The sequence below is a fragment of the Apium graveolens genome, chromosome 9, assembly GCF_009905375.1.
Source record: "Apium graveolens cultivar Ventura chromosome 9, ASM990537v1, whole genome shotgun sequence".
NCBI classification, from domain to species: domain Eukaryota; kingdom Viridiplantae; phylum Streptophyta; class Magnoliopsida; order Apiales; family Apiaceae; genus Apium; species Apium graveolens.
This window is the reverse complement of record NC_133655.1, coordinates 235,161,277-235,186,453: the sequence shown is the minus strand read 5'-3', so window position 1 is coordinate 235,186,453 and position 25,177 is coordinate 235,161,277. Positions and strand designations below refer to the sequence as shown.

At 37.4% G+C, this 25,177-nt stretch overlaps 1 protein-coding gene across 1 annotated transcript; it reads right to left on the bottom strand.

The window, feature by feature from the left end:
* Positions 1-232: 232 nt before the first annotated feature.
* Positions 233-1,214, bottom strand: LOC141687485 (major allergen Api g 1, isoallergen 2). Its single transcript, XM_074492777.1, has 2 exons — positions 831-1,214; positions 233-682 (listed from the first exon to the last, which is right to left on the bottom strand). The coding sequence occupies exons 1-2, from the start codon at positions 1,012-1,014 to the stop codon at positions 387-389; spliced, it is 480 nt and encodes a 159-aa protein (XP_074348878.1). The 5' UTR covers positions 1,015-1,214; the 3' UTR covers positions 233-386.
* Between the last annotated feature and the right edge of the window lie 23,963 nt (positions 1,215-25,177).

Here is a 25,177-nt window from a genome sequence, read left to right as displayed (position 1 = left end):
ATTATTAAAAAATAAATAAATAATGTTATAGGGTTCAAAATCACTTTATCAGTAGACTTTATATTGCAACATTCCCGTGTATATGTGAAGCGGAAAGTACTGGAAACAATATTTACGATCATGTTATAATAACATGGATTTTTCACAATTATTATATGATCATGGATATATGATAGAAAATTCGTAATAATATAACCACTCAGGTAAGATAATAAAATCGTATTCTTAGAAATGGAAAAGCGGATGATTCGATGTTTTATTGATGATATATGCATACTCGAGGTGTATATATCTCAGCAGTTGACAGCCTCAGTTCAACTCATACATAACTCGTAAACAAACAAGCAAACTTGATTAAAGTACCGGACACACTCATAATACTATTATCAAGCAAGAAACTGCAAGTTTGCTAGGAGGTAAGCTTCAACAGCTTTGAAGGCCAGAGCAGACTTCTCAGTAGCTTCCTTGATCTTGTCTTCGGGGAGCACAGCGTCGCCTTTGGTGTTGTAAATGGTGGTGTTCTTCACTATGCAACCTCCGTCGGTTGGCACAACAACGAATTCATTCACCACTGACTCGAGTACGTCCACCAAAATGTCGCCTCCGATGGTGGTGTAAGTGTAAGCCAATCCAGCCTTGTCAATCACATCCACCTTTTGCTTCATGGTGGTATATTCAGTAGCTGCAAGTTCACAGTTTTAATTTAGTACGAATATAATTATGACAAATTTATAATAATCGTCACACTCTCTGAACCTACTTGATGCAGAGTAATTTCTTAGGAGCACAATACGCAAAAATAACGAGATCACTATAAATTATATAGTTACCTTCGCCAAGATGGACGAGCTTGACGGTTCCAACGCCACCATCGCCCTCAAGAATTTCGACACTCTTGATAAGCTGAGGAAGAACTTTAGGAAAAACAGTGTCCATATCAAGGAGAAATCCCTGATACATTTTCTCCGCAGACACGGTAGAAGGAGCCTCAACCACGGTCTTTTGGACACCCATATTCTTAAAGAATCTAAGTTGCAAGATTTGATCAAACTGAAAACAGAGAGAATGAAGAGAGGCAACTGAGAGAGTATAGTAAGGTTTTGGTGTGGAAAAATAGCACAAGTGGAGCTGCTATTTATACTAGATTGGAGTCATTAATTTTTACTAGTATGTTAATTATTACAATATTGAATTGATTCCCTGTTGCCTATCAAAGTTGAACGATATGCAGAGCATGTTATGAGAATGGGTACACGTTAAAAGGCCACAGTTTTGCAGTGGGGGCGATGGCTGGCTATTGTCATAGTTTTCTGGTGATACCTTTCGGCAGAAAATTATAGAAGTTAAAATAAAAATGATCTTATCCAGGTGACAATCCTGAGAAATGATATACTAGTTTTACTTTTCAACAACTAAAGTTATTAACTTTTTTTTACTACAAATTACTCACACTATTGCGTGATTTCAAAACTATGAAGTGCCCCTACTCATAATCGGGCAAATTTAAACTCAATTTAAAAGAATAACCGTATCAATCATCTCTCCGAAAAGTTAATTCTTCGATATTTTGATAACTGCCACTTGCTCTTAACAACTTAGCCAATCGATCAAATGTCTTGATAGTTAGCTGTCACTTGCTCTTACCCACTGAAATAATCGATGGAATGTCTTTATAGTTAGCCGAGAATTGAAGCTATTAAACTAAATATCATTATCATTCAACAATTTATAAGCAAATATATAGACTATAGTACTTAAGCAAACTTAACCTATCTCACATTTTAATATTCTGTTTTATAAACAAAAAAACAAAATTAAAATCCCTGTTCTTATAATTTTAGACCAAATATTTAAAAAATAAATTGAACACAAAAATGATTTTTATAACTAAAAAAAAAACAAGAGAGAGTGTGCCAAAGCCCTAGATCTCAGCTATAGTTTTTGGGTGGTTTGGTAATTAGCTTTTTGTGAAGGGATGCTACTGGTAGTATCCTATGTACTGATTCTCTGATTAATAAATTTGCTTATATAAAAAACCCTACTATATGATTATGTTAAACTGAATATTTATAAATTATTTATCTTGGCTTGATAAAAATAATTTTTATACATTTTGGAAAACATTCGAAACATAAAACGTTAATTTTATGATAGCCGACATTTTTGAAACGATGCTGGAAGGATAGAATGTGGTAGGGCCATCTTCTAGACGAGTCACATTACCCAACAAAAATCTCAACATTTTTTTTAATAATTATAATTAGGATTGTAATTAGACAAATAAACATCGATCCGCAGCATATCCGCAGGGATCTAGACATCTGGTAGGAGTATCGTACATCAGTTAAGCTGATTAAAATGTGTTTATCATACATGCTACACTTTCAAACTCAAAATTATTGAAAGGACACGAGAGAATTGATTTTTTTTCTAAATAATAAATAGCAAATAATCTATTTCATCTATTTCTTTCGTTACGTTACAAAGAAGTCGCGTATATAAAAATTCTGCTTTAATTTTGTGGTTTTAATAAATAGTTAATTTAAACTTATGTAAACAAATATAACAAAAATATATATAAAAAAAATTAGGCCCGTCTTGGACCTGCTGTAGGGCTGGCCGAGTCCAATCGAGTCAATACAAACTTTTATCCCGCCATTTATATTTAAATATTGATAATCTAAATTTTTTAAAAGATATCGTGTATTTTTTAATTTTGTCAAAGAAAATTTGTGGGTTTATATGGGTTTTCGAAAAATACGGGTGTTATCTAAGTTAAACAGAATTTTGGATCGAATTTTTTATAATGTCGGACCTCATCCGATACTAACTGAACTTTCATCCGAACTTTTTTTAAAATTTGGATTTTATTCGAACTAAGTTACGTTTACTCGAATTTACAACCAGATAAGTTTTTAAAAAAATAGGATCAAATTTCGGATTTTGAGCTTTTTAAACCTATTTTGTCTAACCCTGAAATTCGTTCGTGAGGATCGAGGACGATCCGGGTCGTGATGCCTAAGGAAGAGTATGAGTCAGTTTGACTCAGTTTTTGGATAAAATTGAAATTGCAACCGTATATATTCAGTTTTTATAATCAAAAAATGCAACCGTTGATTCAAATTCGATTTCGATAAACACCAGTTCGGTTATAATCGGTTCGATTCTGAATATAAAACCGAAAAATATAAAATTAAATAATATATAACACAAATAGATGCTTAGCAAAAGATTAACCTAATCACTATAAGGTTGCGACTTGCGAGGCACAAATGAAAAGATTACAAAATATAATTTGGGATTGTGCAAGTGTAACAGCATTGTTCTCTTTCTAAAAATAAAATTTCTTATTTAATAAAGACTAGAATTAGGAAGAGGCAAAGAAATCTCAGAATGTTTAGAATTTAGATCAAAGTCGGGGTCAAGATCAAATTTATCTTCCATGTATATGAAATTAGAATGCAAGAATGATTGGCCATAACAATTAAAATGCAATACTAATTGGCCATGACATTTACGGAAAAATTTAATCAAACTTGAACAGGTTAAAAAGTGAGTTTATTCTGAGAAAGAACTTGATACACTGCATTATATTCACAACATTACTTGGAGACGCTGATTTTCATATATAAGCTTCGCAGGAGCAGGTTATAATTCATGAAAATTCATAATAATATATAAATTATATGTGTAAAATATTTATTAATATTAATAAAAAGTTCGGTTTGATTTTTATCGGTTCGGTTAAAAAACATAACCGAAATCAAGTCATTTAAATCGGTTCAATTTTTTAATTTTTATTTCAATTTTGAATCGATTTTATTCGACTCGATTTTTTCCGATCCTGTACTAACAAGTAACAAATAACAATGGATGAATGAAACTGTGTGGTGGGATTATGGAAAGAATGTTGATTCTTAATTGTTGGGCTAGCATGTTGCAATTGGTAGAATTTACAGGCCCAAGTCAAAGTATATATATTTGTGGACTTGTTGACCAATCCATGGGTATGAAATTCTCCAACATATACTATTAACTTTCATAATTAGGAAATAAGTAGCCCAAACAGTATATGGCTAGTAACTACTCCTTTTATTTTTATTTTATTGTTTTAATTTCTCACTTTGACTGATGTGCACATTTTAATATATTTTGATCAGTTAGTCAAAAATATAATTTTATTTTTTTTGAATTAAAATATTAGTTGTTTACTTTTATTTAAAAAAATACAAACGATAATTCTAACTAGTCGGTCAAAACACATTGAAATGTGTAAAAAATAAAACCGATAATTAAAAAAAACAGAGAGAGTAATAACGGTAATTGTAATATCCATTGTGATTTGTATTGTGACGACTGAGAATTTTGCGACATAATTAAGTCAATAAAGTATACTTTATGCGATGTGATAATAATTATGTGATAAAGTGTTGATTAATTGTCTTTGTTGTATATTAGAATATAGGAGCGTAAATAAAAACGTTCCAATTTAAAGAGTCAGCTTAGGAGTTAAGCTGTATTGTCGGGCCGTCAGGGAGAACGGAACTCGTCCTAATAATGATTTAAAGAATATAAAATATGAGTGATTGTGTGAAATTAATGTTTAAGTAAAATATTTCGTCCTAGTGACGTGTCGGTCGATAATGATAATGAGAAGCGTAATTGGAACACTGAGCGTCGGGCCATCAGGCTGAACGTGACCCGATACGCATAGAAAAAGATAAAGATTAAAGAAAGACAAATTTTATGATCAGACATGAGTTGTTATATGTTCATCTATGTGTGATTGCTTGTTTGTGTGCATGACTACGTGATTTGTGATATTTTTATTAATTTAAAGGAATTACTTGATTTAAATAAATGTTTATTTAACCTTCGCACATTTTTATAAAATTATCTGAGTAAGATAAAAATATGTGATTTGTTTTGTTATCTTCATAATAGTCCTAGAGACTTTTTAAAAATGATGAATGGACTTATTTGGTGGCCATTGCATTTTAAATTGATTTTTATGCGCTAAAATGCTATTATTATCACGAACTTGCGAAAATCATATAAAATCAACTGTTCGCTCAAAAGTCTATTATGAGTAATGGTTGGAAAGCTAATTTCGAGATCTACGTATTAAAATTTTCTGAGGGCTTCCCTATCGTGTTGAGGGCTTCCGGTTGCCAGAGCAGGTAGTGGTATTTCTGAGTGAGCAAGCGCTTAGAAGGGAAAATGTAAAGATACAATGGGTTATCTGTCGGTTCCCAGCCGGAATCGATTATGTTTATTTAATAGTATTTTGGGGTTGTGAATTATATTTTATGATTGGTAGTTGTAATCTTATCTCATACTTTATCCTGTTTGATCCTGTTCGTAGTTAATCGGGGTTTATGCTTATTTAATTATTAGATTAAAGGTGTGTGGGTCCTCATTTCCTAACCCCGAGATTGATGGCGTCTCAAGTTGGTATCAGAGCTACAGGATCTAGTCCCTGAGACAAGTTAGGAATAAAAGGGGTATTTTGGGTATATTTATATCGCGAGAGAGTTCGACTCATATAGAGTTGAGTTAGACTATTAGGTATGGTCTAAGGAAATTGTATATTAGTTTAAAGTGCGAACTAGAGTTAGGGTGTGAGTTAGCTGGAAGCTTTATTTAACCTTAACATTATTTCTGGGTTGCTGTTTTGTATTTTCTCTCAGGATCCCAGTAGTGGTAGTGACTCAGATTCAGAGATTAGTTTGACCGGTACCCTAGTGGACCCCATTCCACCCTATCAAGAGGAGCCTGTGTATGTTAGTTCAGACCCAGAGGAGGACCCTTCTGAGAGTAGTGAGATCCCTATGCAGATTTCACCCTTGAGGCCAGATTCAGAGACCCCTGCCCCTGAGCCAGAGTCTGAGATGCCTAAGACCGTACCTGTTAGTGTTGGTGGCAAGTTAGCCCAGGACCGAGACTTTGTTTACTCCCGCATTCCTGAGTTGGGAGCTTTGGTGGATAGACTAGCCCGAGAGTCTAGGCAGAGTGCTTCAGTTATGGATGATGAGTGGCAAGTTCGGGTGAAGATGGTGGAGCAGGTTGCCAGGAGGAGATTGGACGAGGGACCATCCACTAGTGATGCTGATGCTGAGGCCCAGAGGCTGCATAAGATCATTCACTGGATGTTGGTTGTGTTGAGAGAGATTCTGGATGATTAGACGGGACTGTTGGTTGAGCCCGTAGATTGTTGTTTTTTAGCGCCGGTAGGCTTTGGGATACTTGGTCAGATGCTGAGATCCCTTTTTCATTTATCTTGTTGTATTTGAGAACTATGTTGTAGCAGTAGTTGTTAGAAGTTAGGGGTAGATAGGGGGATATTTTCCAGTTCTTCCTCTGTTTAACCCTACTATATTATTGTACCTTATCTCAGAACTTGTGATAGCCAGACTTTTCTTTATGTACCCTTTGTTTAAATAAATCCATTGTTTTGTTTTCCATTGTGCACCTTAAATATCTCATAAACTGTTCTCAATATCATGTTTCCATACAACCATGTTTAAAATTCGTAATACCCTATTCTGTGCCATGATAAAACAACACTGATATGAGAATTATGTAGTAATAGGATTGCATGTGCAAAATTGGGTAAAGCTTAAAACCCGCAAAGGAGATTTTATAGAAAATGATTGTTATATATGTCATGCTATCATATTGCTAAATAATTGCTCAATCAGGTTTGTAAGAAATGGCCAACTCACCAGATCACCAAGAAGAAGAAATTCCAACCCAAGACCCAGAAGTAAACCCAGAAACCACCATGATGAGCAGACTTGCTCAGCTTTTGCAACAACCTGTGGCCCCTAAAGTTGGAAATTTCAAACACTTTCAATCTGTTCATCCCCCAGATTTCTTAGGTTTTCCAGACCCGATTAAAGCGCAGTCGTGGTTGAGAGGATTGGAAAAAGCTTTTGAGTTAGCAGAAGTTAAGGACGATAAGAAAGCTCAGTATGCGAGTTATTACCTTAAAGATGAAGCAAGTTTCTGGTGGGAGTCTTCGAAGGCATTGTTGGAAGGTAAAGACTTAACATGGGAGAGGTTCACTGAGATGTTTCTGGAGAAGTATTTGCCGAGCTATATGCAAGATCAATTGGAAATGAAAGTTCTGGACCTTAGATAAGAGGATATGTCAGTAGTGGAGTATGAAGTGAATTTCTCGGAGTTGTCTAGATTCGTACCTGAGTATGTGAATACGGAGGCAAATAAGGCTAAGAGGTTCCAACAGGGACTTAAGCCGTTGATTAGGAGTCAAGTAGCATTGTTGGAGATCAAGAATTATGCTGCCTTGGTACAGAAGGCAATGATAGTGGAAGGTGAGCGTGAAGCTGCGAGGAGAGAAAATGAAGGAAGAAAGAGGAAATTTGAAAGCTCAGAGAAAGAGCAATGAAGTTCAAAGTTTAGAGGAAAGTTTGGAAAGAATGGTGGAGGTCAGAACCAAAAGTTCCAGAAGTTTAAACCCGGTAACGGAGCTCAGAAGAACCGTTTCCAGAAAGCAGGACAACCGGGGAAGGATAACAGACCCCAGATTCAAGAATGTAAGAATTGTGGAAAGAGACACCCGGGAAGGTGTAATAAGTTGGATGTGACATATTTTAAGTGCAACCAGAAAGGGCATTATTCTTCAGAGTGTCCAGGTGGAGCAAGGAAGCCTGACTTGTCTTGTTTCAAGTGTGGTAAGGTGGACCATATGGCCAGGAAATTGTAAGGAGCCTGTTCAGAAGGCCAATGTTCTTAGGATTGCTGAACCGCCGTCTCTCCCAGCGCCATCAGCTCAACCTAGAGCTAGAACCTTTAACATGACAATGAAAGATGCAGTGCAAGATGTGGACGTGGTAGCAGGTATGCTTGTTATTAACTCAGTAGAAGTAAAAGTATTGATGGATTCTGGAGCAACTAGATCTTTTATTTCTGAAAGTATGCTTGATAAGTTAAATTGTGTTGCGTACCCTCTGGAACCTAGTTTGATTATAGAGGTAGCAAATCAAGAGAAAGTTATTGTTAATAAGATTTGTCCCGATTGTGATGTGGCTATAGAAGGTCGGCACTTTTCTGCTGACTTAATTCCCTTCGAGTTAGGAGAATTTGAGATTATACTAGGAATGGATTGGTTGTCAAACCATGAGGCGCAAATAGAATGTAAAAGTAAGAAGGTGAAGTTAGGAATCAAGGATGGTGAGGAAGTGATATTCAAAGGAAAGAGGTAAGAGAAGAAATTCCTAACGACTATCGAGACGAGGAGATTGATACGTCAAGGATGCGAAGTTTATTTGACTCATGTCATGGATGTGGAGAAAGAATCCGTAAGGATCGAGGATATTCCGATAGTAAGAGATTTTCCGGATGTGTTTCCTGACGAATTTCCTGGACTACCTCCAGACAGAGAGATCGAGTTTACGATTGATTTGGCTTCTGGAACGGAACCAGTCTCGAAAGCTCCCTATCGTATGACGCCAGTCGAGATGAAGGAATTGGCAGCTCAGTTGCAAGAATTGTTGGATAAAGGAGTAATCTGACCGAGTGTATCCCCGTGGGGCGCACCGGTATTGTTTGTAAAGAAAAAGGATGGAAGTATGAGGTTGTGCATTGATTATCGTGAATTGAATAAATTTACGATTAAGAATAAGTACCCTCTATCGCGGATTGATGACTTGTTTGATCAGCTAAAAGGAGCTTCGTGTTTCTCCAAGATTGATTTAAGATCTGGGTATCATCAATTAAAGATTAAAGCGGAAGATATACCCAAGACTGCATTTTGAACGAGATATGGACACTACGAGTTTTTGGTAATGGCATTTGGTTTGACGAATGTGCCGGCCGCATTTATGGATCTTATGAACAGAGTGTTCAAGCAATATTTGGATAAGTTTGTTATTGTGTTTATTGACGATATACTGATTTACTCCAAGATGGAAGAAGATCATAATGAGCATTTGAGAATTTCTTTGGAAACTCTGAGGAAAGAGAAGCTGTATGCTAAGTTTTTGAAGTGTGAATTTTGGCTAAAAGAAGTGCAATTTCTTGGACATGTAGTTAATAAAGAAGGAATCAAAGTGGACCCAGCCAAGATAGAAGCTGTAATGAATTGGGAAAGACCCAAGACTCCTACGGAAGTCAGAAGTTTTCTGGGATTAGCCGGATATTACAGGAGATTTGTGCAAGATTTCTCTAAGATTGCCGTTCCGTTAACGAAGTTGACAAGAAAGAACGAGAAGTTTGTATGGACAGAAAAGTGCGAGGAAAGTTTTCAAGAGTTAAAGAAGAGGTTGGTAACCGCCCCAGTATTAGTGTTACCAGATGAAAAAGGGGAATTTGTGATATTCAGTGATGCTTCATATAAAGGACTTGGATGTGTGTTACTGCAACACGAAAAGGTAATAACATATGCGTCAAGGCAACTCAAACCGCACGAGCAAAAGTATCCAACGCATGATTTGGAATTGGCAGCAATTGTGTTTGCCCTTAAGATTTGGAGGCATTATTTATACGGGGAAAAGTGCGAGATTTATACAGATCATAAGAGTTTAAAGTATATCTTCACTCAAAAGGATTTAAATATGAGATAAAGAAGGTGGTTGGAATTGATCAAAGATTATGATTGTCCGATAAACTATCATCCTGGAAAGGCAAATGTGGTAGCAGACACTCTAAGTCGCAAGGAAAAGTTGAATATGTTGACATCATCGGAAGAATTGATCAAGAATTTTGAAAAGATGGAAATAGAGGTGTAGACTCCAGAATTTGGAGATGAGGCTATATATGCGATGTCATTTCAACCCGAAATTTTGAAAAAGATTCGATGCTGTTAGGAGCAAGTGATGAATCGCGAAAAGGATAAGTTGACAGGAGAAGAAATTAAAGCTCAAAAGGATGGAAAAGGAATATACCGTGTTAACTCACGTATTTGGATACCTAATGTTGTGGAACTAAAGCACGAGATTCTGCAAGAAGCGCATAACTCGAGATTCTCAATTCACCCTGGAAGTACAAAAATGTACCAGGATTTAAAAGAGAGTTATTGGTGGCCAAATATGAAAAAGTGTTAGGAATATGTGTATTAGTTTGATGATAAGTTAAGCAAAACACTTAAGTAGAAATCTAGTGTTTGTAGCCTCAACGGATAAGACCATCTTGGCTATCCGTTGAAGGAGTAGCCTTACTTAGCAATAAGTTTGGTATTGTAGCACATTTTACTCTCTGGTTTCAAGCTGTAATTCTTAGATGTTGTTAGGAAATAATCAGTCATGTTGACTACTAATGGATGTACAAATAGGAGGGCTAATTGTAAATATTTCATGCCTTGTAATTTTGTATAAGTGAAGAAGTGTCAACGGATATTGAAGACCTTCAACGGATAAGAAACAAAGCTTCAACGGATGTCTCTAATGCTTCAACGGATAATATCCATCAACGGATAAGTGTTTCAACGGATAAAGCTTCAACTGCTAGAGCATCAACGGATAAAGCCATCAACGGATGAAAGCTTCAACGGATGCTCAGTCTCATAGCAGTTGATAGTGACAGTTAACAAAGCTGACAGAGGCACATGGATTGACAGAGATGTGGTAGCCTATTTCAGGAACAGCAGAAAAAGCAGCCGTTTTTAGTCTGGTTCAAAATGGAAAGTCAACAGATAATTCCATATTACACTGGATAAAAATGGAATAGAAACAAGTGGAGAACTATTTTCTTATTGTACTTTATCTTTGTCTTCACTTGTAAACTTGGTGATATATAAACCAAGTAGTAGCTAGTAATTAGATGTGAATTTTCCCTGAGCTGTTTAGAAATATCAAGAGAGAAAATCATCTAGTTTGTACTAGGAAGCAGCTGTGATTTAATTTTGAATCACAGATTTTCTGAAATAACACATCTCTGGTGGAACAACAAATCCACCAGAAAAGTTTTTAAGTTCTTTGTGTTCATTACATTTGTGTTTGAATATATATCTGTCTGCATCAGCTCCAAGCAATTCACACACATTTGATCACTCAAACACTTAGCCTTACAAACTGCTCAAAACTTGAAAAAGTTTTGAGATTTACATTCAACCCCCCTTCTGTAAATCTCATTGTTAGTCCACTGGGAATAACAATTGGTATCAGAGCAAGCTCTTAACATATAAAGAGTTTAAAGATCTATTCTGCTAACATCATGAGTGCACAGAAGAACTCTCCTGTTACCATCATGAATAGGAAGGATATTGGTGTAAAGATTCCAGTCCTGGAAAAGGATAATTATCATCACTGGAAAGTGAAGATGCATTTACATCTTCTTTCTCAAGATGAAAGCTACATCAACTGTATTGAAAATGGTCCTCACATCCCTCACAAGGTAGCCACAGCTGCTAGTGCAACAGTTGCTGTTGGACAGTCTATTCCCAAGCCAAGAGCAGAATGGACTATTGAAGACATGGAAGAAATCCGCAAGGATAAGAGAGCCATGAACATTTTGTTTAATGGCTTAGATCAAGATATGTTTGACAATGTCATCAATTGCCAAACTGCAAAGGAAGTTTGGGACACTATACAAATCATCTGTGAAGGTACTGAGCAGGTCAGAGAGAACAAAATGCAGCTTCTTATTCAACAGTATGAATATTTTCACTTTGAAGAAGGTGAATCATTAAATGATACCTTCAACAGGTTTCAGAAACTGTTGAATGGATTGAAGCTGTATGGTAGAGTGTACCAAGTCAAGGATTCCAACCTAAAATTTCTTAGGTCTCTGCCAAAGGAATGGAAGCCCATGACTGTCTCTTTGAGAAACTCTCAAGATTATAAGAACTTCACACTTGAAAGATTATATGGAATTTTGAAGACTTATGAACTTGAAATGGAGCAGGATGAGCTGTTGGAAAAGGGAAAGAGAAAAGGAGGAACAGTTGCTCTTGTAGCTGACTGTGAGAAGATGGAAGCCAGGAATGAGGAGAAGACAATGCCAAGTCTCAAAGTTGGCACAAGCAAATCAGAATCAAGCAAGGGTAAAGAGCAAGTTGCTGAGGATGAAGACAATTCCAGTCAGGATGAATCTGATGATATTGAAGAACATTTGGCCTTTCTGTCCAGGAGGTTTGCAAAGATGAAGTTCAGGAAAAACACAAAGTTCACTAAGCCAAACAAAAACATGGTGGACAAATCAAAGTTCAAATGTTACAACTGTGGTATTAGTGGACACTTTGCAAGTGAGTGTAGGAAGCCAAATTCTGAGAAAAAGAAATTTGAGCAAGTTGATTACAAAAAGAAGTATTTTGATTTGCTCAAACAAAAGGAAAGAGCATTTCTCACTCAAGATGATTGGGCAGCAGAAGGGGCAAACGAAGATGATGATGTGGAATATGTCAACCTAGCCCTGATGGCTAATTCTGATGAAAATGAAACTAGTTCATCAAGCAACCAGGTAATTACTACTGATCTCTCTCAGCTCTCTAAACATGAATGCAATGAAGCCATAAATGATATGACCAATGAATTATATCATTTGCGTGTTTCCCTTAAATCTCTAGAAAAAGAAAACACTAGGATCAAGGAGAATAATGTGTTTTTAAGTGATAGGAATGTTGTGTTAGAGGATCAGGTAATTGAGCTTGAAAAGATAAAACTTAAATGCCTACCTGTTGAGAGTGAACTAGCAGAAGCTGTTAAGAAAGTGGAAATTCTTTCTAAACAGTTAGAAAGTGAGCAAGAGATAATCAAGGTCTGGAAAACATCTAGGGATGTCAGTGTTCAGATTGCAAAGGTCCAGGGAATTGAATCATTCTGTGAGGATGCCTGGAAGAAAAACAAAAAGAAGTTAGAATTAATTGATGGATTGTCAACGGATGTGGAATCAACGGATGATGAAAGTTATCCATTGAAGGAAGAAAAGGAGCATCCGTTGAAGGCTCATCAATTAAAACCGGCAAGTTCTTTTAAAAATAAAAATCTAAATAAAAAGAATGATTCAACTCTCAAGAACTTTGTCAAAGAAGGAGCTAGCACATCCAGAGATGTTAGTAAGGTGAATATAGGACATATGACTTTAGATCAGCTAAAAGATCGACTTAAGTTGGTTGAGGATAAGAAGGAAACTAAAAGAAAATCTAAAAGAAATGGGAAGGTAGGGATCAATAAACATAACAATTACACACCTGATAGGTATGCTCCTAGAAAAAGCTGTGTACATTATAAAAGTGTTAATCACCTATCTGATAAATGCAAATCTGTTAAAAATGCTCCCATGCCTTCAAATTCCTCCATGTCTAACATGTCTATGTCACCTCTGCATGCTATGCCTGTTATGTCTCACCAGAATCCCCATGCACATTTTGCAAACATGCCATACATTAACAATCCTTACTTTACTGCATTTAGTATGCCTCAAATGCCATACAATATGCCTATGTGGAATAACATGTTTGCACAACCTATGCCTTATCAAATTCAATCAAATGTGTTAAATGATTCTGTGACTAACCCTACACTTCAACCAACCACATCTGAGACCAAGGTTGACCTAAAGTTACCTAAGTCAAAAGATGCAGGAGGAATGAAGTCTAGGAAAAAGACTAACAAGGTTGGACCCAAGGAAACTTGGGTACCAAAATCAACTTGATTGATTTTGTTGTGTGCAGGGACAAAGAAGGAATCTATGGTACTTGGACAGTGGTTGTTCAAGACACATGACAGGAGATTTCACCCTACTCACAGAGTTTAAGGAGAGAGCTGGCCCTAGCATAACCTTTGGAGATGACAACAAAGGATTCACTATGGGATATGGCTTGATTTCAAAAGAAAATGTCATCATTGATGAAGTTGCATTGGTTGATGGTCTCAAACACAATTTATTGAGCATCAGTCAACTATGTGACAGAGGGAATACTGTTTCCTTCAATTCTGAAGCCTGTATTGTCACAAGTAAAAAGGACAATAAAGTGGTTCTAACTGGAGTTAGAAAAGGGAATGTGTACTTAGCTGATTTCAACTCTACAGATGCAGAATCCATTACTTGTCTTCTCAGCAAAGCAAGTCCAGTTGAAAGTTGGCTATGGCACAAGAAGCTGTCCCATTTGAATTTCAAGACAGTGAATGATCTAGTCAAAAAGGACTTAGTTAGAGGAATGCCTCTAGTGGAATTCACAAGGGATGGACTGTGTGATGCTTGTCAGAAAGGAAAGCAAAAGAAAGTATCATTCAGTAAGAAGCTTGAATCTGCAATTGATGAACCACTGCAACTTCTACACATGGATCTTTTTGGACCAGTCAATGTATTGTCAATTTCAAGGAAAAGATACTGCCTAGTGATTGTAGATGATTTCTCAAAGTTTTCATGGGTTTATTTTCTTGGATCAAAGGATGAAGCTAGTGAAATCATCATCAATCATATCAAGCAAGTCAACAATCATCCTGATTTCAAAGTAAGGAATATTAGGAGTGACAATGGAACTGAGTTTAAGAATTCAACCATGAAGATGTTCTGTGAAGAAAATGGGATCATGCATGAGTTCTCAGCTCCAAGAACTCCACGACAAAATGGTGTGGTGGAAAGGAAGAACAGATCACTAATTGAAGCTGCAAGGACAATGCTTGAGGAGTCAAAACTCCCAACTTATTTTTGGGCTGAGGCTGTTAACTGTGCATGTTACACTCAGAATATTTTTCTAATCAATCAAGAAAAATGCATGACTCCCTATCAATTATTCAAGAGAAGAAAACCAACTTTAAACTTTCTACATGTCTTTGGTTGCAAATGCTACATCTTAAGGAATCAATCTGATCACAAAGGAAAGTTTGATGCAAAGGCTGATGAAGGAATTTTTGTTGGTTATTCTGCTGGAAAATCATATAGGGTCTACAATCTAAGAACCAACATTGTCATGGAATATGTACATGTTGTGTTTGATGATAAAAAGATTGATGGACTAACAGATGAGGGACATCATGAAGGACTCAAATTTGACAATATTGAGATATATTATGATGATAGTGAAGATGAGAATGATGAAGAAGGCATCTCAAGAAGAAACCAGAGTCTGCCTTTGGATAATGCACAGAATGCTGCATCCGTTGAAAGTCATAATTCAGCTTCCGTTGAAAGAAGCAATGCAGCATCCGTTGAAAGACAAAGTGCATCATCTGTTGAAGTTCATAACGAAGCATCCGTTGATCACATTCTGTCAACGAATAATCAATTCACCTCATCAGTTGATAAAACTCCCAATTCCTTTCAAAGGATCAGCAACTCAGGGGGAGTTTCAACAAATCAACATTCTATCTCACATCATGACAATACTGAGGCAACCTCATCAAGGGCTAATCTACCACCTCAAAGGAAATGGACCAAGAATCATCCTTTTGAACTGGTCATTGGTGATGCCACATCAAAAGTACAAACTAGAAGGGCTACTCAAGATGAATGTCTGTATAGTAGTTTTCTATCACAGGACGAACCTAAGCGAGTGGAAGAAGCTCTTTTGGATCCAGATTGGATTTTAGCAATGCAAGAGGAGCTAAACCAATTTGAGAGGAACAAAGTATGGAAGCTAGTACCCAAGTCAAAGAACAAGAGCTCTATTGACACAAAATGGGTATTCAGAAACAAGATGGATGAAAATGGCATTGTCATAAGGAATAAAGCCAGATTGGTTGCCAAAGGCTATTCTCAACAAGAGGGAATAGATTTTGATGAAACATTTGCTCCAGTTGCCAGACTTGAAGCCATCAGAATCTTTCTAGCCTATGCAGCTAATGCCAATTTCAAAGTCTATCAGATGGATGTCAAGAGTGCATTTCTAAATGGAGAATTGGAAGAAGAAGTTTATGTAAGCCAACCTCCTGGTTTTGAAGATCCAAATTTTCCAGACCATGTGTATTATCTGTTGAAAGCACTCTATGGACTAAAGCAAGCACCTAGAGCCTGGTATGAGACTTTGTCAAAGTTCCTTCTAGATAATCACTTCACAAGAGGTACTGTTGACAAAACTCTCTTCTTTAGAAATGTTAATGGCTCTAAGATACTTGTACAAATTTATGTAGATGATATTATATTTGGATCTACAGATGATAAACTTTGTAAAAAGTTTGCTAAATTAATGCAAAGTAAATATGAAATGAGCATGATGGGAGAGCTAACTTACCTTCTTGGTTTACAAGTTAAACAAGTTAGTGGTGGAATTTTCATTAGTCAAACTAAATATATTTATGATCTTTTAAAGAAATTTGACTTAATGGATTGTTCACCTGTAAAAACTCCCATGGCCACTGCCACTAAGCTTGAATTAAACAAGGCTGAAAAGTCTGTGGATATTACAAGTTATAGAGGCATGGTTGGCTCACTTTTATATTTAACTGCTAGTAGACCTGATATTATGTTTTCTACTTGTCTCTGTGCTAGATTTCAAGCTGACCCTAAAGAATCTCACTTAGTGGCTATTAAAAGAATTTTCAGATATCTCAAGGGGACTCCAAATCTAGGAATTTGGTACCCTAGAGAGTCTGGTTTTGATCTAATTGGCTACTCAGATGCAGATTATGCAGGTTGCAAAATAGACAGGAAAAGCACAACAGTCACCTGTCAATTTCTAGGGAACAAGCTTGTATCATGGTTCAGCAAGAAACAAAATTATGTTTCCACATCAACAGCTGAAGCTGAGTACATTGCAGCTGGTAGTTGCTGTGTACAAATACTATGGATGAGGAACCAGTTATTTGACTATGGTATAACTGTTGACAAAATTCCAATATTTTGTGACAACACAAGTGCCATTGCCATTACTGAAAATCCAGTGCAGCACTCAAGAACCAAGCACATTGATATCAAGTACCACTTCATTAGGGAACATGTGATGAAAGGTACAGTGGAACTTCATTTTGTTCCAAGTGAAAAGCAGATTGCAGACATATTTACCAAGCCACTTGATGAATCAACATTCACAAGATTAGTAAGTGAGTTAGGTATGCTTAACTATTCATAATCTATGTCATCTATGTAATCTGTCTTGTAGCCTGAAATGAATTTGCTGCAGAACAAAGTTGGCTTTAATCAAGACTTATCCTGTCAACGGATATTCCCTATCCGTTGAAAGCCAAAATTGTTCTATCAACGGATATTCGTCATCCGTTGAAAGACAAATACATTTCTGGTAATTTTATCCTTCAACGGATAAAATGGTGTTGTTCATCAACGGATAACTATTTACCTTATCCGTTGATGTGTCACGTCAGTGAGTCACAGCCGTTGATTCTTTTACTCAACCGTTGATACAGATATACAGTGTTGTATGTATTTGTATTTACGGTAGTTTTCAGAAATTCTACAGTTTTATTTATTCCTGAACGGCTGTCACTTACTTAATAGTATCATTTAATTATTTTATTTATGTTTTAATTCAAGAAAGTATAAAAGCCCAATTAAATTCTTATTTTCACTTTACGCTTTCTTGCAATTATCATTCTCTTTCTCTCTCAATTCTCAAGTTTTTCTCTGCAACCTCTACTCACAACAATGGCACCAGTAGTCAAAATTATGTCTCAAACAGGATTTGTTTATGAAAAGAATAATTTCATAGTCTTGGTTGAAAAGAATGAAGCCCATTCTGATTATCACAAGATGATGGACTTCATCAAGAACTGCAAACTGAGCTATGCAATGCTGGAAGCCCCAACCATCTACTGTGAAGTGATTGAGGAAATTTGGACAACTGCAGAGTTCAACTCCACAGATATGACTATTGCCTTCTCTCTCAAAGGTAAGGACTATTGCATTAATTGTGATGATATACAATCTTGCTTTAAGTTGCCTGAGAATAATGCCATGACACCACATACTGATAAAGATGTCTCTGCAATGCTAGATTCCATAGGCTATGCTTTTGATTCTGCTAGTTTAGGTAGTATTAGAAGGAAAGGCCTTAGGAAAGAATGGAGTTTTCTTGGAGATGCCTTTATTAAGGTTTTCTCTGGGAAGATTAGCAATTTTGATGCTATCACTTCATCTCTTGTTAATATGCTCTATATGCTAGTTTCTGATAGGTACTTTAATTTTAGCAACTGTGTTATGCTAGAATTAGGTTCCAGATTAGGCAACAAAGCTAATAGACCACATAACATCTACTTTGCTAGATTCTTTATGTTATTGGCTAACCATGTTGCTGAAGGTTTGGTTATATCCAATGAGAATAATAAACTCAAATGCTGGGCACAAGAGAAAAGGGTCCTTGCAGACCTTTTGAGAATGAACCTCAACAGCCAGGTGCCATTGGTATACTTGCCAATCATGAATGCACCACAGGTAAGTGATGTATATGTTTCTATAACTCCTACTATTTCCAACCCCAATGTTTCTTAGCCTTCTAGTGTGGCTATGGAACCTGTGTCATTGTCCAAACAGGCTCCTACCAAAGCCACCAAATCTAAAGTTTCCAAAGTCAAGTCAAAGAAACCTACCTCTGTTATTTCTCAAAAGACAACAGTTGTAACAACTACCATAAACCCTGAAGGGAGTGAACAGGGTGTGAGTGGTGAGGGGAGGGGTGAACATCAAAAAGCCCCCCAGGATAAGGTGGGAGAGGTGAGTGGTACCCAAACCAGCCAAGCCACAGTCTCTCAAAAGACTTTGGTGGTTCAAAAGGAGTCCATCACATCCCTAGTTGCATCCTCCCAAAAGGATGTAACTATTGAAAATAGTCCCCAACCAGGGACACAGAACAAAAGAGGGAGGGACACTGAAGCTACACATTCACCAATTAAAGCCTTTTCAAGGAAGAAGAAGACCAAAACCCTAGTTTCCATACAAGGGACACACACAGCACAGATACATCCACCAGTATCTGTGCCTTCTCAAATTCAGCTTGATGTGATTCCAGCAAATGTGGAATCACAGCCCCATTCTCTTAATATAGAAACACATCATTCATCAAGCTCTCCAACACCCTTTCTGGATGTGGACATGATATTCACATCAATTCCTGATTCTCCCTCATTAAAACTCAGGGAGGAGCCCCACTCAAAACCTGATGATCATCATCCTTTTGATGATTTGTTGGATCATCAGCCAATTCTTTCGGATGTAGTTGAAGATTCTGTGTTACCTCACCTAAAATCAATCCACACAGATTCAACAATTATGTCACTTTCTATCTCCACATCATTTCCTTCTTCAACGGATATCTCTCATCCGTTGACAAATGGTTGTTCTTCAACGGATAAGCTTAACAGCAGTTATCCATTGATACCATCAGTTTCTACTTCAACGGATACTCCCTATCCGTTGATGGCCTCTACACACTTAACAGAAACAATTCCAACTGTAGAGGACATGGCAACTGTACAATCACTTTTAGGCTTGAGGGAAGGGAGTGATTTTTTGAGTGAGAGGCTGGGTTGCTCCCAGGCAAAAGGAGAGGTTGAGAGTCACCAAATGCATGCTATTTCTTCCAGCATGGCAAAAGTAAGTGAGAGGAGTGCCACCTTAGAAGGTGAAGGTGGGGTGTGAGGGTGTGTGTGAGCCAGGGGGAGCCCCTGATGCAAGAACAGAGAGAAATTGAGAGAAAGGCAGGTACAGAAGCTATAAGGGTGGATCCAGCCATTGCTAGTGAGTTAATGAAAGTGGATGATGCAGATAAGGAAAGACAATTTCAGCAACATTACAAAGCTGTCATTGATAATATTTCCTTGGATGCTGACACTTTTACTCACCCTATTTTAGCCTTTCAATTTTTGGCTGCTCAGGGCAATGTGGAGGCAGAACAGACACTACACATTGTACACACTTCAGAATCTCTTCTCAGAGACAAAGCTGCTGTCAACAGACTGCCTTCTCAAGCTGGTGAGCCATCTGAAGAATTTGGAGTAAATTCTAATGATGATGACTCTAATTCTTTGAATGAGAGCATGAACTTAGGGGGAGTAGAAGGCCCAAGTTCTGCTCCTGCTCTTCCTGAATGGGCAATGGCCAAATCACCAACACCAGGAGAATTTGGTGTCACTTTGGTCAGACAAGTCATGACAATTCAGAAGGCCTTTCAGGAGACTCAAGATGCTGGTACCAAGGCAATTCTTCAAGCTCATTTGGAATCTCTGCATCTCTTGCAGTTGCAGCATTACCAGCAAAATCTAAGTGTGGATGAGCTCAAGCAGGACATTGCTGATCTGAAATCCTACAATGCTGAGAAATTGGATTCAGTTATACCCTATGGTACTATGCAAGATTTGTTGGGGAGACTGAGGAAAGCATCTGATGCTGACAAGAGGCTGGCCAGATTGGAAGATAGGGTTCAAATCATTGAAGACTCTATGGTCACCATTCTTCAGAATCAACAAACTCAAACAAATCTACTCATGCAGCTGGCAAAAGCACAAGGCTTGACCCCTACCCTTGATGATAACAAAAAGGGGGAGAATAAAGGGGAAGGGGAAGGAGAACCATCTACAACAGTTCAGATTTCTCAAGTGCTAGTTCCTGTCATCACAACTTCTCCACCAATTCAAGTCAAAGGAAAGCTAGATGGAATTGATCTAATCCAGATAGCAGCAGCTGAATTGCAAGTCAAAGAGCAAAGAAAGAAGATTGATGAAAAGATGCAACTAATATTTGGTTCTACAACCTCTCAATCACAATCTGTGAAGCATAGCACAAAAGTGGAATCAATTATTATGGAACTCAATCCAGTAGGGAGGCATAAGGATGGAGAAACTTCTTCCAAAGATCTGTAACCTATGGTTCTCAAGCCCAACAACAGCTTCAACAAGGACTCTACAAAGAACCCTCTAAGCCTTGCTCAATGAAAGGAGTGGATTTTCCTCTTCCAAAGCCTGATGAAGACAAGCTTTTGGGTAGAAGTATCATAAAGCTCAAAGAGAACATGGATGAGGCTGTAAGGAGGAACATGGCTGTTATCTTTAGAGAGGGAAAGAGCATCTATGCGATGCAAGGACATCCCAAATTCTCAATAGCCAAGAGGGAAGAAACCAAGAGGTTGAAGGAAGAAGCCAAACAGCTAAAGGCTAACAAAAGAGCACAAGCAAAGCTTGAAAAACAGCTAAAGTTAAGTCAGGCTGAAGAACAAAAAGAAATTGAAGACAAAGGTGAAGATAGAGCTATAGGGGACATGGTTGGTACTGAGATGGAGGAAAGAAGTAAGGAAGAATGGCAGAAAGGGAATAGAAAGAAGGTCAATGCAAAGAGAAAGATGGTAGATGAGACTGAAGAAAACCAATCAATATCCAAACCACTACCCTCTATTCCTGAACCCATTATGCCTGACCCCTTCATAAACATTCATGGTGAACCAATCATTTCTAAGGAGGAACCAATTGATTGGAACACCATCAAATTGCCCACCTTCCTAACCTCTTTTACACCATCAAAGAAGCAGAAAAGAAGAATCAAATCAACACCCTCTAAAGCCTCAATCAAATTCACACAGAAGCCTATGCCTAAACCTCAAACCTCTAAAGATGATTATGTTCACATCTGTGACATAAAAGAATTTTCAGACATTGAACTCTATCTGGATGAGCTGGAGGATGTAAGGGGAATAGCTGCCTACAGATAGCTACCAGAAAGACTAGTGTTCAAATACAAAGGAGCCGGGGAAAGAACATGGCCTCTTCACAAAATTCTGAATGAAGGCTACTCTACCTTGATTAGAGTCTACTCAGCCATACAAAAGGATTCTGGCTTTACCAGGACTGCCAGGCTTGAGATTCTCAACAAGATTGCCAACATAAGGAAAACTTGGAGGGAGCCCAATGCCTTGCCTAGAACTTTACTCATTCAAGAGAGAGGTATTACAATTCACAAATCACCTCATTGGTTGATGGAGTTCAGAGACAACAAAAGAGTCAGAAGATTTTTCAGAATTGAAGATCAGCTAAAGATTGCCAGTAATGAAACTCTCAAGGATATGCAATCTAAGCTAGATATCAATGAAGAAGATGAAGCTGAATTCTACAGACAACTTCAACTTGAGCCATGTCAGAGGTTGCTTGCTTCTTTTGAATATCAGAACTTTTAATTTCTTGACTCTGAACAACTTGAGCCATGTCAGAGGTTGTTTTAAGAACTTTTCTTGAAGTCAGAGCAAGATTATCTTTTTTATCAGTAATTTCTTCATCAACAGGAGGTATATAAACTTTAACAGGTTCACCAACCTTTTCTTTACCCTTGGATCTTGGATCTATCTTTGGTTGTGATTTAGCAAATGTTGCTTCAGTTTGTGCCTTTTCTTTAATCACAATACCTTTCAGTTTTGGAAGTGATTTTTTTACCAGAAGCTTCAGATTTAGATGTGGCTTTCTTTGATTTAAGTCTAGCTTCTTCTTCCTTTAAACTTTCCAAGTCCATTCCTGGATTTTCTTGAAGAAATAACTGTCTTGACATTTCTTCATCAAGATCTAGAAGTTCATCAGAATTTATTCTTTTACCAGTATCAGAACTTATTCTCTTCCCAGTATCAGAACTTATCCTGTGACTTGCAATTTCAGCATTTCTTGATGAGAATCTTTTACCTTGACTATGACCTCCACCCATTCCAGAGTTTCCTTGGTCATCTTTTTCATCATTCTTTCCTTGCAGTGTCTTGTCATCCTTGCATTTGGACTTAATCACTTTCTCCCCCTTTTTGGCATCAGCAGGAAGTAGAAGAGAGGTAAGCAATTCCACTGAAGATTGGATTTCAGTCAGTTGTGATTGCTGAGAAGCTTGATTTTGCAGAATTTTATCAATCTGTGCTTGTTGACGATCTTGAGTCTTCTCAATATAAGCAATCCTGTCCATAGATGGTTGAAAGAACTTTTTCTTATCAAGTTTCCAAACTTGTTCTTGTTTGATAAAGTTCTCCTGAATCTTGTGTATTTCTGCATGAGTAGTTGAATGAAGACCTTGTAGATGTTTAGTACTCAATGCAGTGACACGAAGCTGAGTTTTGAAATCATCAGAATTTAACATTTCATCAGCTTTAGTCAAGTGCTCAGTAAGATGTAACGCAGATGGAATACATGAGACTGAGTTACATTCCTTAGTCCACTCCTGTCCTGCAGGAGTTTCACTCCAAGGCACTGGTGGTTCCTCTGTAACAAACTTCTTTACTAGTTCAGACTTAGAAAGAGGATTGTGTCCTGAAGGACCTGCGGCATCAGTATTTGCAGTTGGAGCAGCATCACCAGTATCTCCAGCATGTGCAGCATCAGAACTTATAGAATCAGTATCATCTGATATAATAGCAGTGTGAGTAGCAATGGAGGCGTCAGCATCCTCTAATTGCTGATCTGATGCTAAGTTCTGATCAACAGCCATATCCTGATGCTCACCTAAAGTCTGATCATCAGTGTCTAGATGCAGAGAAGGTGACTTAGATAATTCCGGAGTTTGAATAGCATCAGTAACAGGTGTTGGCAAAAGATTTGTTGCTGTTGTAGCTTCTAAGAAAATTACTCCAGGCACAACTAAGTGTTGATCAGCATTATCAGCACTTGTGCCTTGATTACCAAGAGACACAGATGGGAAATTAGTCTTGTCAGATACAGTTTCCTGAGATGGAGTGGATGGAGAAGAAGTAACTGGATCAAATTCTTTTTCTTGTGAGATCAGAGATTCCTGATCCCCTTCCTTAGCTGCTTCCTCCTCATCATCTGAAACTGGCCTTTTTGCCCTCTGTTTCTTGTATTTCCTTGGTAATTTAGAGTCCTTGGAAGTTTCAGGAATTATCATTTTTCTAAGCCTCTTGAGAAGCTTAGATCCTCCAAGTTCAGAATCCTTCTGAGAAATCTTTTTCTCAGCTGCAGTTACCACAGGTTCTGAAGAAAGAATCTGTTCCTCAGAATCTGATTCATCTCTCAAAGTAATCCTCCTCTTCTTCTGAGGTGTTTGAGAAACAGTCTTTGTTCTCTTTGACTTAGAAGATGTAGGCTTCACATAGGACTTGAGATATGTTCTGAGAGATGGTTGAGAGGTTTGAGGTGGCTGAGTAGAGGTGGTAGGTGCTGATGAACCAGGTTCTGATGTTTGAACATCAGGATAAAGTGCAGTGTACTTAACAGGATCATAGGTGATTAAGGCTTGTTTGACAGATAAAGGTATTAAGAGGGGTCTTAACACAGCCTTTTTATTATCAGAAGATAATAAATCAGTAAAAGCTCTCTTAGCTATTCTGAAAGATGGAATTAGATCACCAAAATTTTGGGGCTGATTACAACAAAAACTATAAATAAGCTGACAAAATCTTGTAAAATATACAGTATTGCGATCTTCTGTCATCCTATCCCCAATAAAACCTAAGACTGCTCGTGCATAATCAAAATCAGTGTGATTTAGAAGTGCATACCCGATTTGTTGGCTGAATATGGGAATTGCATCAAAATTTGAATATTTGTTGGTGAAAGCTTTGGTAATGCAATCAAAGAAGAAACTCCATTCCCTCCTTATGAAAGATCTCTTCAACTGTCCAAGCTTGGTCAATGTTCCTTCATATCCCAGACTAACCATCATGTGTTGAAGAACTGAGTCATCAACAGTAGAATAAACACAGTCCTCAGGTAGCTGTAATGCCTGTCTAACCGTAGACAGAGTCACAACATACTCATTTTCCCCTGATGAAAATATTAAACTTGGGGACCCTTGAGCACCACCATTGTCATATACTCCACTCCTCCAAAACTCCAGTACTTGAACTCCAGAAATGGATGTAGGCTCAGTTAGAGCAAACCCAATATCAGAACTAGTGAGAAAGTCCTGAATGAAATGAAGTTCAGAGGGTGCCTCTGTAGTGTTTAGTATCGCAGAGAAGTTATTAGAAACAAACTTTGCTCCATCAAAGAGAATGTCCTTGGGTGCCATTATGTTTGGAAAGAAATCGGTAACCTGTAATGTGTTTGAGAAAATGCCTCTTAAAAGAAAATCGTCAGTAGATGAGAGAGTTGAAAAGTAAAGAGAGAGATAAAATATAAAGGTAAATAAAAGATTTGACAATCTTTGCTCTCTTTTACTTATACACAAAAAGTAACCGTTGAGGACACATGGCAGACATGCATTTAAAAGTAGTGGTAAATACCTTGACACCTGTCATACATAGAGAAGGCAAAAAGTAATGGGCACGGTAAATAAGGAATAATTACCACCCACTTGCAGTTTTTCAAGGAAAAACCGTTCCACTTACCGAGATTCCATTAATCAAGGTGAA

What these genes read in the sequence shown, in the direction of transcription:
- LOC141687485 (XM_074492777.1), bottom strand. Translation starts at nt 1,014, where the DNA reads ATGGGTGTCCAAAAGACCGTGGTTGAGGCTCCTTCTACCGTGTCTGCG. An exon ending in GCTCGTCCATCTTGGCGAAG is followed by an intron (nt 683 to 830) that starts GTAACTATATAA and finishes GTGAACTTGCAG; the next exon opens with CTACTGAATATACCACCATG.